The sequence below is a fragment of the Neovison vison genome, chromosome 1 (genome assembly GCF_020171115.1).
Source record: "Neovison vison isolate M4711 chromosome 1, ASM_NN_V1, whole genome shotgun sequence".
Classification (NCBI taxonomy): Eukaryota; Metazoa; Chordata; class Mammalia; order Carnivora; family Mustelidae; genus Neogale; species Neogale vison.
In genome coordinates this window covers 239,414,784-239,429,806 of record NC_058091.1, presented here as the reverse complement: position 1 = coordinate 239,429,806, position 15,023 = coordinate 239,414,784, and the positions used below count along the sequence as shown (strand labels likewise).

General features: G+C 56.3%; 1 protein-coding gene across 3 annotated transcripts in view; it reads right to left on the bottom strand.

The window, feature by feature from the left end:
- Nucleotides 1–15,023, bottom strand: part of NRG2 (neuregulin 2) — a 177,421-nt gene that overhangs the window by 1,936 nt on the left and 160,462 nt on the right. The window contains exons 6-11 of one of the 3 annotated variants that reach the window (XM_044226329.1): nucleotides 13,378–13,436; nucleotides 8,626–8,649; nucleotides 4,762–4,864; nucleotides 2,554–2,677; nucleotides 2,098–2,225; nucleotides 1,080–1,307 (exon numbers count right to left, since the gene is read on the bottom strand). In XM_044226329.1, the coding sequence (XP_044082264.1) occupies nucleotides 1,080–1,307; nucleotides 2,098–2,225; nucleotides 2,554–2,677; nucleotides 4,762–4,864; nucleotides 8,626–8,649; nucleotides 13,378–13,436 (666 nt within the window). Of the gene's footprint in view, nucleotides 1–1,079; nucleotides 1,308–2,097; nucleotides 2,226–2,553; nucleotides 2,678–4,761; nucleotides 4,865–8,625; nucleotides 8,650–13,377; nucleotides 13,437–13,810; nucleotides 13,888–15,023 lie in introns of all 3 variants that reach the window. The other 2 variants (XM_044226331.1, XM_044226322.1) reach the window with 2 other exon arrangements.

Sequence of the window (15,023 nt, the reverse complement as noted above, 5' to 3'; positions counted from 1 at the left end):
GAGGGCTCTGTGAATATGATCTCTGATGGCCTTCTCAGGAACCATGCATGGTAGGTACTGTTTTTCATGACTTACAGCTGAGGAAACAAGGTACAGGGGTGACCAACCTCTCCAAATCACACAGGTGGTGGAGTTAGGCTTTGAAGGGTTGGTCTGAGAAACCTGGCTGCTTCCTAGAGCCTGGAGTCAGACTGGGTCTCTGCCCTGGTAGGGTGGCCTGTGCTAAGCATGTTCCTTAGGTGGTTGTGAGCTTCAGTAGTTTGTGTCTGTGGCTCGGAGTTCCTCCGGTGCAAGAACCAGGTGGGCCATCTGTGGGTCCCCAGGCAGGTCTGCTCAGCGAGGACTGGCACAGAGCAGGCTAAGTTAGAGCAGGAGAACACTTCCTCTCCCTCTACTCCAGCTCTGAGTTCCAGTACTCTGAGTTCCAGAGTTCCCCCTTGCTAAGGGCCACTGGAGGGCAGAACAAGGTGGAGGGCTGGCCTCCTGTGACTCCTGGCATGGAGTCAGGGAAGAAGGGGAGTTTCCTGGTTCCAATGCTTGGAAACTCAATGGTGTCTTGATCCCTGGGCCTTGTTGCTGATATTGCCAGGGCCTGTAGTCTTTATTGGCTTGTGCCCAGCCTGCACTGCTCAGTCTCCTTGCAGACAGCCTCCCCTCCCACCCTCCAATCTGCTCCATTTTGGTGTCTTTCTGTTCCCACTGGGCCATGGAGCCTCTGGGTGACACCAGTGTAGGGTCACCATATGTTCTGGTTTGTCTGGAAGAGCCTCTGTTCCTGATTTTCTAGTACAATTAATTATTAACATCCCCTTCTACTTTGAAAAGTGTCCTAGTAGGACAATTAAACTAGACAGTCACTCCACACCAGGGTCCATTGGCTCAGCTGTAGTCCCAGTCTGTCATGAACATGTTGACGACCCTGAGCAGATCACTGAACCTCTCAGGGACCTTGCTGGCCAAGCTGAAATATGGACCTGAGAATCTTTGGAGTGTGTCTGAGTTGCCGTAAGGGTCAGCCCTGGGCCAGTGGTACCAGTTCTCTGGCCAGGGTGGGGCAGAGGCATGAGGCAGAAACTGACCTCTCGCTGTGTGGGGAGTCACGCAGGGAGTCTACGGAGTCATGGTAAGGTGGCACGGCTGCCCCGCGCCGCTCTTCCAGGCTGTAGGCTGCTGCCCGCCGTGCCCGGGCCTCCACACATGCCGGGCTGTTGCACTTGCTGGTGCCCACTGAAGACAGCATGATGCCTGACTGTGAGTCGGAGGTCAGGCTTTCAGAACGTTCCAGGCTCCACGTGTGGCTCTCATGCCTGGAGAAGGCGGGTGGAGGAGAGGTGAGGGATCAGCAAGGGGCAGGACAGCCCAGCAGGTGTGGTCCAAGGGCCCGCCCCCTCCCTTGTTCTTATTGCATTTCAGGCACCCTCAGCTCACTGCCCTTCTCCACTCTGAGCCGTCGTGTCACACCATGATCTAGGGGGGAGGGAGGGCAAGTGACCTGTGGATGGGTGGGCTGCCACGTGCACGAGCCTCTTCTTTTCCTCTGTGCCACCATCCTCCCCCTAGCCTCGGCCCGGGGCTCCCTGTGGGGGATGCTTCCACTCCCATGGTCCTTGGCCACCTATGTCAGGAGCGCAGACCTCGTGGCCAATAGCTGGGAGCCCTGCCTTGTCCATGCCGCTCCCCAGGGAAGAAGGCCAGCTATGGTATTTCTTGAGCTCCATGGACCTTTGTGCTTGGGCGGGCAGACCTCCCCACTCTAAAGGAAAGGAAGCTACGGGGAACTAGGTTCATATGAGCAAACCCAAGAGAAGGCATCAAATAGGTGTGGGTGTTTGAATGAGGAGGCACTTAACGCCGGATAACGTGATGCCAACACTCAGTGTCAGGTGGGAGCCCAGGGATGCTGTTGTTCCTCTGGGGTCAGTTTAGACTGGAAAAGGGAAGCCGGGTCACCAAGGATCTGGATGAATGTTTGCTGGTGGGTTCTGGTCTGAGGTGCTCCACCTCCTGCCTCTGACTCTGAGGCAGAGTCAGAGCCGAGCCTGGCTGGGGGGTTTCTCTGTGTGTCCCCAGGCAGATGTGCACCTGGCCGGTGCCCACCTGTGGCTGGAGGTGGGGGTGGCCGTGGAACAGTGGTGAGAAGGAGAACAGGAGTGGCTCCCAGAAAAGGTGGTCTCGGTTTCCCTCCGGATGACGTGGTCTGTGGCTGGCACATTCTTGGAGATGTACTGCAACAGACACAGTTGGGTGGGAGTTAGTGATGGGTTACTGGGTTGGCTCTCCTTCCTGGTGGGGATGGGGAAGCGACACACTCAGTTTCAGGCTGGGGAGTGGTCCGCTGGGTGAGGGACTTGGTGTTAGGGCAGCGAAGGCCCCAGCAAATCAATGCCTTGAGGAAGTGGGCAAAGCAAGGCCAGTGGTCCTGGTGAGGCTAGGTAAGCAGGCAAGGCTGAGCGTGGTGGGGGCCTGCCGCTGCCCTGCCCTGGCCTGGCAGGGCACAGGACAAGGCTGGCTCTCCAGTGAGGGCTCCAAGGGGGTTCTGGGAACACCACTCACATCTGCCATCTGGATCTCCTCGGGGTCCAGCCGGGGGTGGCTGGGCCCATTGGCTAAGCTCCGGTTCTGATGGGCAGGGCACATGTTCTGCCGGAGGTGATTGTGCATCTGCTTCCGCTGTTTTCTGCATAGAAGAAGGGGGTGTTAGCCTGGCGTGCCCCCCACAGTGAGGATGACATTCCCGAGCTGGCCCTCCAGGGGAACTCTTCTAGCTGCTGGCCCCATGATGCCGAGGCAGTCCTGCTACTGCTTTCAGCCCGGACACCACGCCCCTGCCGCCTCCACTGTCATCACCAGCCTCAATTCGGCAACACTTGAGCCCAGCGGTTCTGAGCTTTGGCTCTGCTGAGAGACTAGAACCCCACTGCTTCCTAGCTATGTAATCCTGGGCCAGTTACTTACTCTCGCCACTTTGCACTTTCCTCATCGTAAACTGGGTGACCCCCAACCCAGTGCAAAGTCCACTGAGAATTAAGAGCTGATAAAATACTCAAGCACTGGTCCATTCGTTCATTCACTCGCTCTCTCTTGGGTTCTTACTATGTGCCAGATGCTGTTTCGGAACAGAGAAGGCAACGGACACAATCCCTCCCTACCCTTATGGAACTCGAGGGCCAGTAGGGGAGGCAGATAATAGACACATAAACAAATTAATGAGCAAGGTACTTTCAGTCAAGTGCACTGAGGACAATCAGAGCTGTGGTCAGAGGCTCGTGGGACTACTTTACTGTGGCCATACTAAGTGCCCAGTACCTCTGTTCTATAAAGATCAAGCCCAGTCAAGTCATTCCCCCACTGAACACCCTCCACGGGCCCTCGCTCACAGCCCTCCCTCTGCACCCCAGTGTACTGTGTTCTTGGAGGGCTTGCTCCTGCCCCTCCCCAGTGCCGGCCTCCTCTGGCCTCTGTGGCTCTGCACGTGTACTCCCACTCCCCACTAGAACGCACTCAGCCTCCTCACCTGCTAGCTCCTGCTCTTCTCCCCGGCTCAGCCTAAAAGCTCCTTCCTCAGGGAAACCCTTCTTGGGCTCCAGCTGAGGTTAGGCACCCCTGAAATGTATCCTGTTACATTGGACACCTTGCTTAGAGCACTGGCCATGTGCCTGTGGAGGGCCTGATAGCCAGCAGGCATCGAATGAAAGTTTGTCCAAGAAATATATAAATGCACTGGTGGTTAGAATAGGGGTTTGCCCCCTCACCCCAGTTCTTGATCTCAGTTTTCCTTTTTGGGCCAGTCTCCTCTGGGCACTTTGACCCTTAACTCCCAAGGCTGGCAGGGCCTTAGATCCCATAGGAGTCAAGATGGAGGGACTCAGTACCCTAAATGGTGGTTATGCCCAGACCCTTGCTTTCCAGATAAGAATGGACAGGACACACCTATCATTTTTTCTGTACTACATCACTCTACAGATGTCATGAGCTCCATTATCATTTACAGGATAAACCCGGGCCCCTTAGCTTGGGGGTTCAGTGCCCTATGGTACCATCTGATTTCCAGTCATCTCCTTAGACTCATGCCTCTCTTTTTGCTGAGCCCAGGCCTTTGCTCCAACTAATCTGGGCTGTTCATGCTCTAGGAAGCAGATCCTTTCCAGCATTTGCCTGTCAGCTCCCACTATTCTCTGGGAACTGCCCTCGTCCCCTTTCTGCACCCTTCTTCCCTTTCCCTGAGGTTCTGCCCTCATGTTTCCTCTGCCCAGAGGTGACCTGGCCCCATCTTCTCTGTGTTCTAGCCTAGACCTCTCCCATGTGGGACTAGACAGTGCCTCCTGAGGTCTCTTTGGCCCTTGGGAATATAGCCTTCCTTTCTGTGCTTGCCTACCCCCAATTCTGCCCCTGTGGTGCCTTCTTGACAGGCCAGATTCTCCTTCATATCTGTCCTCCACATGTGTCCTCCATGGTACTACTAGGATCGTTCCTACTTTATAGATGAGGACTCAGAGAGGTCCATCAGTTTGCTCAGGGTCATGGGACATGGGAGAGCTGAATTCGAACCCGGATCTGTGCTTTTGATGAGTCTATGCACTCCCCTGGGGCCAGTCTCTTCCACCCTCTCTGCTCCTGCTTCTTGGCCTAGCCCTTTGGCCCTGCATCAGCTACAGAGGCCTCTGAAGAGGCTGTTGGGGCATAGGAGGGTTAGGGGGAGGAAGAGAGACTGTCCTCACAAAGGCCATCCTGGAGGCACTGGCCTGAGTGTCTGACACTCACTTGGTCTTGCAGTAGGCGACAACGCAGACAATGCCCACCACCAGCAGAGCCACGCAGATGCCGGTGATAGTCAGGACCCTCTTCTGGTACAGCTCCTCGGCTTCTGCAGAGGCAGAGAAAGAGGAGGTGAGGGGGCAGGGCAGGAGGCAGATCTGTGGGGACAGTGATGCAGAGACACCCCCCCTCCCTACCGCCAAAGCATCAGGCTCCCTCTAGTTCAGGGCCTCCCAGCTCCTTTGCATCTCCTCCTTTCCCAGCTAGCCACTCCCTCCTGAGTTGCCTTCTGTTGTCCCGAAGTCTACCCATCCATGGATCTGGTCCCAAGGGACTACCCCTGAATTCACCTTCCCAAACCATACACCCTGCCCAGAGCGCATGAATGACAAATGCAGGCAGATGGGGGTGGATGGGATGGAGGTGAAATTCCAAATGCCACAGGGGAGGGCAACAACCCAGCTTGACCAGCAACCTTGCCCTACTCCACAATGGCCTGGTGGCTTCAAAGAGCCTGGATGGGTGAGTGAGAGCTGTTCTTCACAGCAGCATACCGTGGACCCTGGGCAAAGGCCTGGCTTGCCATTTCAGCTTTGCCAAGAAGCTGGAGAGGACTTATCCTGGGCTGGTGACAGGACATCCGACCCAGAGGGTAGACCCAGACGGATGCCAGGAGCAGGGACAGAGCAGACCAGACCCAGGGAGTGGGGCATGGAGAGAAAGGCCTTGGTTTGTCCCTGGGCCTGAATAGCACATGGCCGTGGCCCACTCGAGCCTTTCCCTTTGCTTTCCAGAAGCCCATGAGAGGCAGCAGAACCCCTGGTGCCCTGTTTTTGAGGTGAAGCCCCCACCCTCTCTGAGGATCTGAGCTAGGCTGGGCTTCAGAACCCTCCAAAAAGAACCAACTATCTCCTCCACCTCCCACTTCTTGGTAGGGCAACCCCTGCCCTTCTAGAGCAGAGAAGACCGGAAGGAAGAAAAGGAAAAAGGTGACAGCAGCAGCCTAGACACACCCTGCCCCTCCCCACACCTGCCAGCTGGCCCCTCTGTGTGGCTCCCTCTCCCCAGCATAGGGACACGTGGAGGCTAGACCCTAAGACCTAGGTAGAGCCCTGGGAAATGTTCCTAAGTCCCTGGGCTTGCAGCACCCCTTGCGTACATTCACTAGCAAACACTGGGAGTATAAACCCTCCAGACACACACCTTTCTTGGACTCTGCCTCTCTGTATGCAGAGAGAGGCCTTCACAAAGTTACACTTGCATGTGTCTGGAGAAGCACACACGTACACACACATGATCATGCAGTCTTCAACAGCCCTCCACCCTGGACCCCCATCTCGGGGCTCTGTGGTCCATGTCCTGCCTCTAGTTCTCATCCCTTCTCACCCCTCAGTCCTCTTCAGTGGGGCATCTGTCTCCACCACTGCCCCGAGACCACTCTGGTCCTGGTCACCGACAGCCTCCTACTGCCAGGTCCCCTGGTCATTTGCTTCCCTCCCAGGTGACTCCCCCTGTTGGTTCCACTCCCCCTGGGTGTCCTCCTCCCTCACTGGCTGACATGTTAAGTTGCTGTTGCCTATATTCTCTGTGGACCACAAGGTAGAAGGGGTTCTCGGGCTTCTTTCTTTCCTCTGCCTGTCCTCTCTCCTCTCATGATCGTACACAGCTCAGACTTTAAATGCCATCTATATGCAGGTGACTCTCAACTTTGTATCTCCTGACCGGACTTCTCCCTGAGCTCCAGATTCCTCTGCCCAAGGGCCACAGCCAAGCAGAAGTGCTGATTCCCCAGCCTCTTTCCAAATCTGCTCCCTGCCCTTCCCATTTCATCAGTGGCAGCATCCCCTCTCCTGTTCCTCAGGCCCCAGACCTTGGAATCACTGCCGATGGCTTTCTTCTCCGCACCGGCTCTGACACCTGCTGCTTCAGCTCGTCTTCTCAGTTCTGCCTCCCCAGTAGATTCTGGGTTTGACCACTTCCACCACTTCTAGCTCACTCCAAGGTGATGTCACCTCTCACCTGGACAGCTGGGCAACTTCTGGCTGGCTTCTCTGCTTCTACTCCTTCCCAGCCTGTCTCGCAACCCAGGCTCTTCTCCGCCCCAAAGCGAGCAGATCATCAACTCCTCTGCTGAAAACCCTCAACAGCCTCTCCCTGCAATTCGAGTCCAGCCCACACACGCACCATAACCTTGCAGGCCTGTCTTATGGTCCCAGCCTGACCTTTATATCTCATCATTGGTCTGGTACCTATGTCTGCTGTGCGCAGAGGTGCTGCCATTCCTTCCGTGCACTGTATCAGGTGAGCCCACTCCATCCACTGTCACTAACTTGCCATGTCCCCTCCTCAAACACTCTCCTCCAGTTTTTGGCAGGGCTGCCTACTTTCCAACAGGTTTTAACCCAGATGATAGCCTGTCACATGAGCCTTTCCTGGCCACTCAGCTAAGGTGACTGCTTCCCCAGCGAGGTACCCTCCCATTACCTTCTTTTATTTTTGGTATGGCACTTACCACCACCTGTTACCTATCCTGTCTGTTGTCTGTCTCATCCTGTGTGAGCGCCAGGAGGGCAGGGGCGCTCAGATCACCAGAGTCTGGCAATTCTGGGGTTCAGTAGATGTTGGTTGAGCTGGCGCATGAAAAGACATCCTGGCTGCCATTACAGATGCAGACACACGCCTGGGCACCCTGCTGCTCACCTCCAAACCCTCGCAGTTGCACCTGCATGACGCTCACCCTTAAAGATGTCCCGCTGCACTCCTTCATGCACCGCGGGCCCTAACGAGAGGTGTGACATCCACCACCACTGTGCACCCCCCGCAGGTTCACCTCACGCACCCTGCCATGACCACACACGCCATGCAGACTCAGCCCCTGTCTGACAGCCTCCCAGCCTGTCACCATCCGCAGGCAGACGCACTCTTCACAGAATTTAGCTCCATCTCCTGAGAAGAGCGGACAGGGGCAAGGCCGTGAGGGAACCGGGGCCTCTCCAGTCCTGCCTTGGGAGCGGCCTTCTCATACTGCAGGCGTATATAGCACTGTGTCTGGGATCTGACCCCTCTGAGCCCTGCCTCTCTCCTGCAGTAACCTGTCTGGACCCTGAGGCCAGGCGGAGCCTCCCAGCACAGAGAGAGGACAGACAGACCCCTCCCAGTCCCTTCCCACTCAAGGAGTCTCCCAGGGGCCAGGGTGGGGGGCCGGTAGCCGGAGGGAGGTAAGGTTCTGAGTCGGGGAGCAGGAGGGCAAGCACCAGAGGCCAGCCCACCCTAGACCCTCGCTTGTCTTGCCCACAGGCGAAGAATATGTGTGCCATTGTGGAGACTGATCATGGAGGGAGTGACAGCCTCAAGCAGATGGCAAAGCCTGGCAGACATACACAGGGCAGGGGGCAGAGACAAATGGGTGCAATCGGCTGCCAGGGCAGTGCGGAATGAAAAGCAATGGAAATGGAAGTGGGAACAGGAGGGAGGATTAGAGTGGAACTGAAGAGGAGGCCTCTCTGTGCAACTCTCCAAGCCGGGATGCTGTGGCTTCCCAACACCCACTCTCTGGGAGGCCTGGCTCTCGTCTGGCCAACCCAGCGGGCGGCACAGCCCAAGAGGCTGCTCCCCTGGGAGGCCCCTGGGAATGGGCCTCGAGCCAGGGGACACTGCTGAACCTTGGGGTGTTCTGCTATTCTGAGCTTCTTGTCTCCCCCAAATCCATGTCGTTTAGGATTGGACATCTTGGTGGGGCCAGGGGAGATTTTTGGACTCATCCCTTTTCCGTGTTTTGGAAAGGAGATTCAACGGACAGCCCACGTGGTTGGCAGAGGCTGTGGAGAGGGGCAGTGTGGATGGCACTGATGGATACATAGAGCTCCGTACCCTTTAGTTCAAATCCAAGGTGTTCTGGCAGTGCGGAAGAGAGGAGGGTCAGAGAAGGGAAGGGACAGAGGGACGGATACAGAAAGAGATGGGAGAGCAGGGAGGGTTGGGGAGGGCGGGAGAGAGAGAGAGAAAAAGAGAGAGAGAGAGAGAGAAACGTTGGTCAGGACTCTTCAGACACCAGCAGCCAGCCTGTGAGGTGAAAGCAGGTTAGTGGCGTCCCCTCCCGGCCTCCTGAGCCCCTGCCCTGGCACCCAGTCCCCAGGAGCCCCAAGGGAGGTGGAGAGAGGAAAGGTTAGGGTCGGCAGGCAGGGTAGGTTCTTTAGAGATGAGTTGTGGGGTTAGTACCTGGTGGAGAGGCAGAGGCACAAGAGTCAGTTGCCAGATGTCCCCAGGGAGGAAAGGTGAGTGGGGGTGGTGGTCTGAGGAGTCCCTGTCTTCCCCCGTCCCTGTAGCTCCAGCACCAGACCTTCCACTCTCACACCCCTGGAGACCACCTGCTCAGCCCCAAGCTCATTCACGGGGCCCTTTTCTCTGTTCAGAACAAGGGCGTGGGGGGCCCAGACTGGCCCTTGTCTGTGTCCTGCCCCCAAAGGTGTGGTTGGCCTACCCAACTACTGGGAGCCTGGGCACGGAGACTCCCGAGTTTATGGGGAGAGGAGGCTCTGGGCAGCAGGTCACTTCTCCACAGGACACCTCCAACACCCTAGAAGCCTCCAGGGCCTACGCCTTGGGCTTTGAGCTTGATTTCACTACTTAGGAAAGCCAAATGCAACTTGTAGGAAGAGCCAGATGGGTTCTGCTGCGGAACATGTGTGTGGGATGGTGGGCAGTTGCACTTTCTGAAGTGGGATCCTATTGTTAATGTGGACTTTCAGAGCTCCATGAGGTGGGCACCCACACCATGGAGGGGTTAGATCAAAAGGCCCTGCCCAAGGGTCAGCCCTGCACCAGATCCACTGCATCTTCAAGGACACCTGGCCTATCCACCTCTCAGTCTCTGTTACATTGGATCTCTGGGAACTCTGCCACTGGCTGTGCATCCCAGTCATCCCAGACAATGGGATCAGGGGCTCTGCTGGGAGCCCAGGAATCTCAACAGTGTTTCTGGAAAGCTCACCTACCATTCTCCCGTGGCCCGCACCACTGTGCAGGCTCCAAGACTCAGTTTTGTCCCTCATGCGCTGTGTGCATGTGGGCGAGTCCAGCCTCAGTTTCCTCATCTGTCAAAAGTGGCTGTCCACAGTGAGAGGAAGACGTGAGCGGCCTGGACAGCAGGAGGCTCAGTGCGTGTACGGGAGCCCGGCCTATGGCCTCCCCGCGTGCAGTCAGCTCTCAAGATCCAGGGAGGCGATTGTGTTCTGACATTTCCCTCTCTAGAAGAAGGAGGATGTGGGGGCTATGAGCAGGAAGTCCTGTGCCATTCCTACTGAGTCTCTGGGCCCAACTGACTAGCCGTGAGGAAAATGACCACCTGGAGAAGCAAGTGGGGTCCCAAAGCCATTGAAGAGTTTTCTTCGGCTTCCCTGCTCTGGGAACCAATGAGCAGCAGCAGGGGCAGCGTCTGGGCCTCCTAAGGGGCCTCCCCTGTCAGTCAAAGCCAGTCCCATGTAGGGTGGACCAGTGGTGGCTGGCAGGACTGGTGAGGTCCCTGAGAACTTGCCATCTCCAGGAAGGCAGCCCTGCTTCCCTCTCACCAGGGATGGAGTCTGAGGGCCTGTGGCTGAGTCTGCTCCCACCAAAGGTGTCTCCCGCTCATCATGTTCACAGGCTGCCCCTCAGCCAGGATGGGCTGGTGCCAATGAATCACAGACAGGTCCCACGGAGCGGAAGTGTGCAGGCTGACCTGTAACCATGGCAACCTGCTGCCGGATCTCCATGAGGGCCAGGTTTACCAGACAACGTACAGTCTTCATCCTGGCTGTGTCCAATGACACGCAGTTCCGGGGACCTGGCCGAGGCAGCCATGATGGGGACCCCTGAGGAGAACACGTGCTCGTGCGTTTGCACAGGTGTGTGCAGGGGGGTGGGGTGGTGGCGGTGAGCAGATGTGCACATTTTCCATGAGTCCAGGCATGTGACTGTGTGTTTGAGCATGTGTGAGCACATGTGTGTGTGAACATGTGTGAATATATGCTTACATGTGTGTATGCCCATAGGCGTGTGTGTTCTTTCACTTGGGGTGGGTACATGGATGCACAAGGTGTGACTCTTGGGAAATGGAGGGACTGTCAGGAGAAGAAGGAAAAGCTTCAAAGTGCTACTGTGGCTGTAGTCTCCCTTTCCGTGGCCACTGCAAAAGGTCATCTCATCTAGAGGCTGTCTGGGCGGAAGGGGAAGGTCAGACCCTTTGCTCAGGACTTGCTGGGAGTAGGGCTGCAGGGCGCTGGTGCTGGCCCTCCTGCCCCCGCCACCCAGCCGCTGTAGCCGGGAGCAGTGCTAAGCTGCCCTCCCACCACGCAGGGCAGAAGACTCTCTGCTAAGCCCTCCCTACCCATCACTGCACTCCATCCTCATGGCAATCCTCGAGGCGTAAATGCTACCATTCCCATTTTGCAGATGAGAAAACAGAGAGGTTAAATGAGGCCCCAGAACTGGTAAGCTCTGCAGCCAGCATCGTCATTCAGATCTATCTGAATCCAAAGCCTGACACTTAAACTAGCTAGCATTTTCTACTGCCTTTTCAGTAAGTATCTGCTAGAACAATGCTTGAAGTGCTCTAGGCCAACAGCGTGAAGAATATCAATCCTCCACAGGAAGGTAACAGCAACGATCCTGGTAACACTAGGCAGAAACGCCTGTGGCAGCATTTCTAGGCCTTTTCTGGGCTCTCGGGGCCCTGCTGACCCTCTGAGCTGCTCTGAACTGAAAGTTGAAGCAGCCCAGCTGGCAGAGAGGCTTGGCCAGTGGCCAAGATCTGGAGGCTCTTCTCCTCTGATTCACAATGGGCTGGGACTCCCTGTCCGGAACAGTCCTGCAAGCCAGGGAGGCTCTAGGACTGAGGGTGCAAAGGAATAGGCCCTCCACTGCCTCTTTCCCCTGGTCCTTAGTCTCGGCCTTGCTGCTCTGTTCCCTCCCAAGGCCCCTCCTGACCTCTGGTCCTCCAGTGGGGCTGGCTTGGACTCTGATTCTTCCGGGAGCCTGGACTCCGAAGCATTCTGTTAGCCCCGAAGCATCCTTAGCCCCACAGCCTTCCTCCCTGGCCTCCAACTGGAGGGCCCTGGGGACAGAGCTGCCTCATCAGGACAGCTTACCATCTGGGCAGCCCAGCCCCCCTCCGTGGGGCCTCTACTTTCCTCTTCGAGTCTTGGCTCCCAGGCTCTAGCAGGGAGAGGGAGGAGATGATTTCTAGGCTTTTGTGCTGTGGCCTAAGGAAGACTGGGAAGACTCATTCACTCCAGCCTGAGACCCAAACCAGCACACCCCTTTTCTCTCAAGGGCCACCTAAATGCTCCTCTGCCCCTCCCCCCATCCTGCACTCAGCCTCTTCTGGAGCTCCACCTCTCCATGCCCAGGCATTCTTCATGGGACCCAGCTGTCCTCCTTGAAGCAGAGGAGGTGGGGGTGGGCCGAGCAGGGGCCTGGAGTGTTCTGGAGGACCAGTGGGCCCCACCCGGAGTCCCGGAGTCCACGGGCCCGGGGCTTTCTGCTCTGCTCCACCTCCACCTGGTGGCACTTGAAGAAATTGCTCCCAGCCTCAAAACACCCCCCAGTTGTGGTCTCCTCTTTCTGCTGCTCATATTTTTTTCAGTTAACCATCAAACTGAAAGCATCAACCTCACAAGCAGAAGAAAGGAAGGGAATGGAGTTCTGGATGGGGACTGAGACCAGAGAGGACCTGGAGAGAATCACCCATTATCCCTTGAATCCTCCTCCTCTCTGTCTTGTAGCAGGCAGCAACACCCCATCCCACCCTATCCCTGGAGCCTCAGAAATGCCTCTGGTCTCTGGCCTCCATGGAAACCACTGCCCTGGGGCTTGTTCTCCCTCAATCCCCCCTCCCCACTGTCTCCCATCACCCCCAAATCAAAGCCAGATAAACTCTGGCCAGACCCAGAGACAGGCTCTCCGAGAACTTGTTTCTCTCAAATGCACCGGCCCATATGTGCACACACTTGTGGCCTGGCCCTGCAGCACGTGACGTCCTCAAACAGGCCTTAAAAGGCAGGTGAGGGCTCCGCTCAGGCTTCTCCCTTACTGCTGCCCAGACTTGAGTGCGGTTGCCGCTGCCTGGGTCAGAAGGTTGGGGTTATTGTGCCCAGTGCCCCCAGAAGAGGGAGATGCGGGTGGGGTGGGAAAGCATATTCGTCTCCAAGAAGGCAGTGTTACTGTGCCCAGTGCCTCAAAAAGAGGGAGAAGGCAGGTGGGAGGGGGGCAGGAAGCTCATCTGTCTCTGAGAAAGCATTATTGCGCCCTGAAAGGAGGAAGAAGCGGGTGGGGTTTGGGTGGGTGGGGGAGGAATCATGTTTTTCATCACCGAGAAGCCCAGTGCCCCCAAAAGAGGAAGAGGTGGGTGGGCTGGGGCTGGGGCTGGGGTTGGGGCAGGGAAGCATATCCCTCTCCTCCAGGCAGGCTCCAGGTGAATGAGCACTGAGGGCCAAAAGGAGCTCAGGACAACCACCACTCTCCCCATCCCCCATCCCTCGGTCCCCTGCTAAGTCTCACTAAGCAAGGCCCCAGCCCGCCCGCTCCAGAGGTGGGGGGAGATTGTCAGTCACCAGGATAGGAAAGAAATAGAAAAAAGAGACATACTGGAGAAGTTGACCATTGCGAACTGCTGACACCTGTCCCCGGTGTATCCCACAGGACACCTACCAAAAGAAAGAAAACCAGAAAGAGAGAGCCAGGATAGCGAGCCACAGACACGGCAACACCCCGGCACGGGCTCCTGCCGGTGCCAGCTGGGTTCCTTGCCACCGTTAGCGCTTGCACTGGCCTCGCCACTCTGCCCCTTACCTGCAGCCCTGAACTTGCAACCCAAGGATTAGGCCAAAAATGAAAAACAAAGCAAAACAAAACAAAACAAAAGAACTAACGAACCAAAATACAAAAAAAAAAAAAAAAGAAAACAAAACAGCCAAAGATCAAAACAACCAACACCCCTGGCCCTATGCCCTACATTGGGGGGACTGCACCCGGAAGCTTTCTAAGGAGCAGGGACTTGTGTTTGTATCTTCAAACATACTTTGCTTAGGATCTGGCATGTACAATCGCAAAGGCAGTTTCTCCAAACATCTCTGTCCGAAGAATCCGTTTGGACATCTGGAGAAGGAAAAGGGGAAAAATCACAGAACAAACTGGCATCATCCGCGAGGCTCAGGTTAGAAATCAAAGTGCACAGTGATGAATGAGAAAACCAAGTCGGGCGCTGGGGCACACTCGTCGCTGCAGGGGCTGGAGTCCGGGCTGGGGGAAGGGCTCAGAAATCTTCCATATCTCTCTAATAGATGTGGCTCCGTGGGTGGGTGGTGGGGGCAGGGGTGGGGCGGAGAGGAGGATGATTTAGGGAGAAGTGGGTGGGAAGATTGGGAACCTCATGCCTAATTGTCCTGTGGTTGGTGACACTTCCCTTCTGACCTGCCTGGGACCCCGTGAAGCCAGGACGGTAGCCCCTCAGTGCCAGGCAGGCAGGCAGAGTGCTGGGAACCTTCCAGAACACCAAGTTCTGGGAAACCACTCCTTCCAGGCCCTACCAATGGCTTCTCTCCAGGGCCCTGGGCAGGTTTTCTCATCCATGAAACAGCCCCCAGAAAGCTCAAAGGAGAACTCTGGAATGCTGTTTCTAGACTGTGTGCCTGTGACAAAAGTGACCTTGGAGAGGTTTCATCTGTTCTCTCAAAGAGGGTTCTGTGGCCAAATAAATTTAGGAAATCCATCCCCAGGTTTCCTTGTAGTGTTGCAGTGCGCGCTGGCATCTTAAAGGCTAGGAAGAGTTTCATAGGAGGAAAAGAGCTGAATATTCCAGTAGGTCCCAAGTTTATTTGACCATGGAAGATGTTTTTTTGAGGAACACTTGTGAACATGGTTTGGGGAAGGCTGCCCTGGAGCAATACACAGGGGCGGGGAGGGTGGGGAACAGGTGAGGCTGGAGAGGAGCTGGGATTACCAGCATCTCACAGCTGGTCTCAGTGGCAAGAACCAGCATCTCACATCAGCCCTCAATGGCAAGAACCACAGCGGTGGGGGAGGGCCGAAGCAGGCTCCCGGAGGACCCTGAAACCTCTTCCAGCTGGGCTCTCCTGGCTGCCTGGGCTGCCTGTCCTTTCCCCATGCCCTGCTCCTTCGTCACTGCCTGGCTCAGGTGGGAGCGTGTTCTCCTGAGTTGGGTCCTCTGTAACCGCAAGGCAGCACTCACGCTCCCTGACCTTGTCTTTACCCCCATGCCACACTGTCTTCTG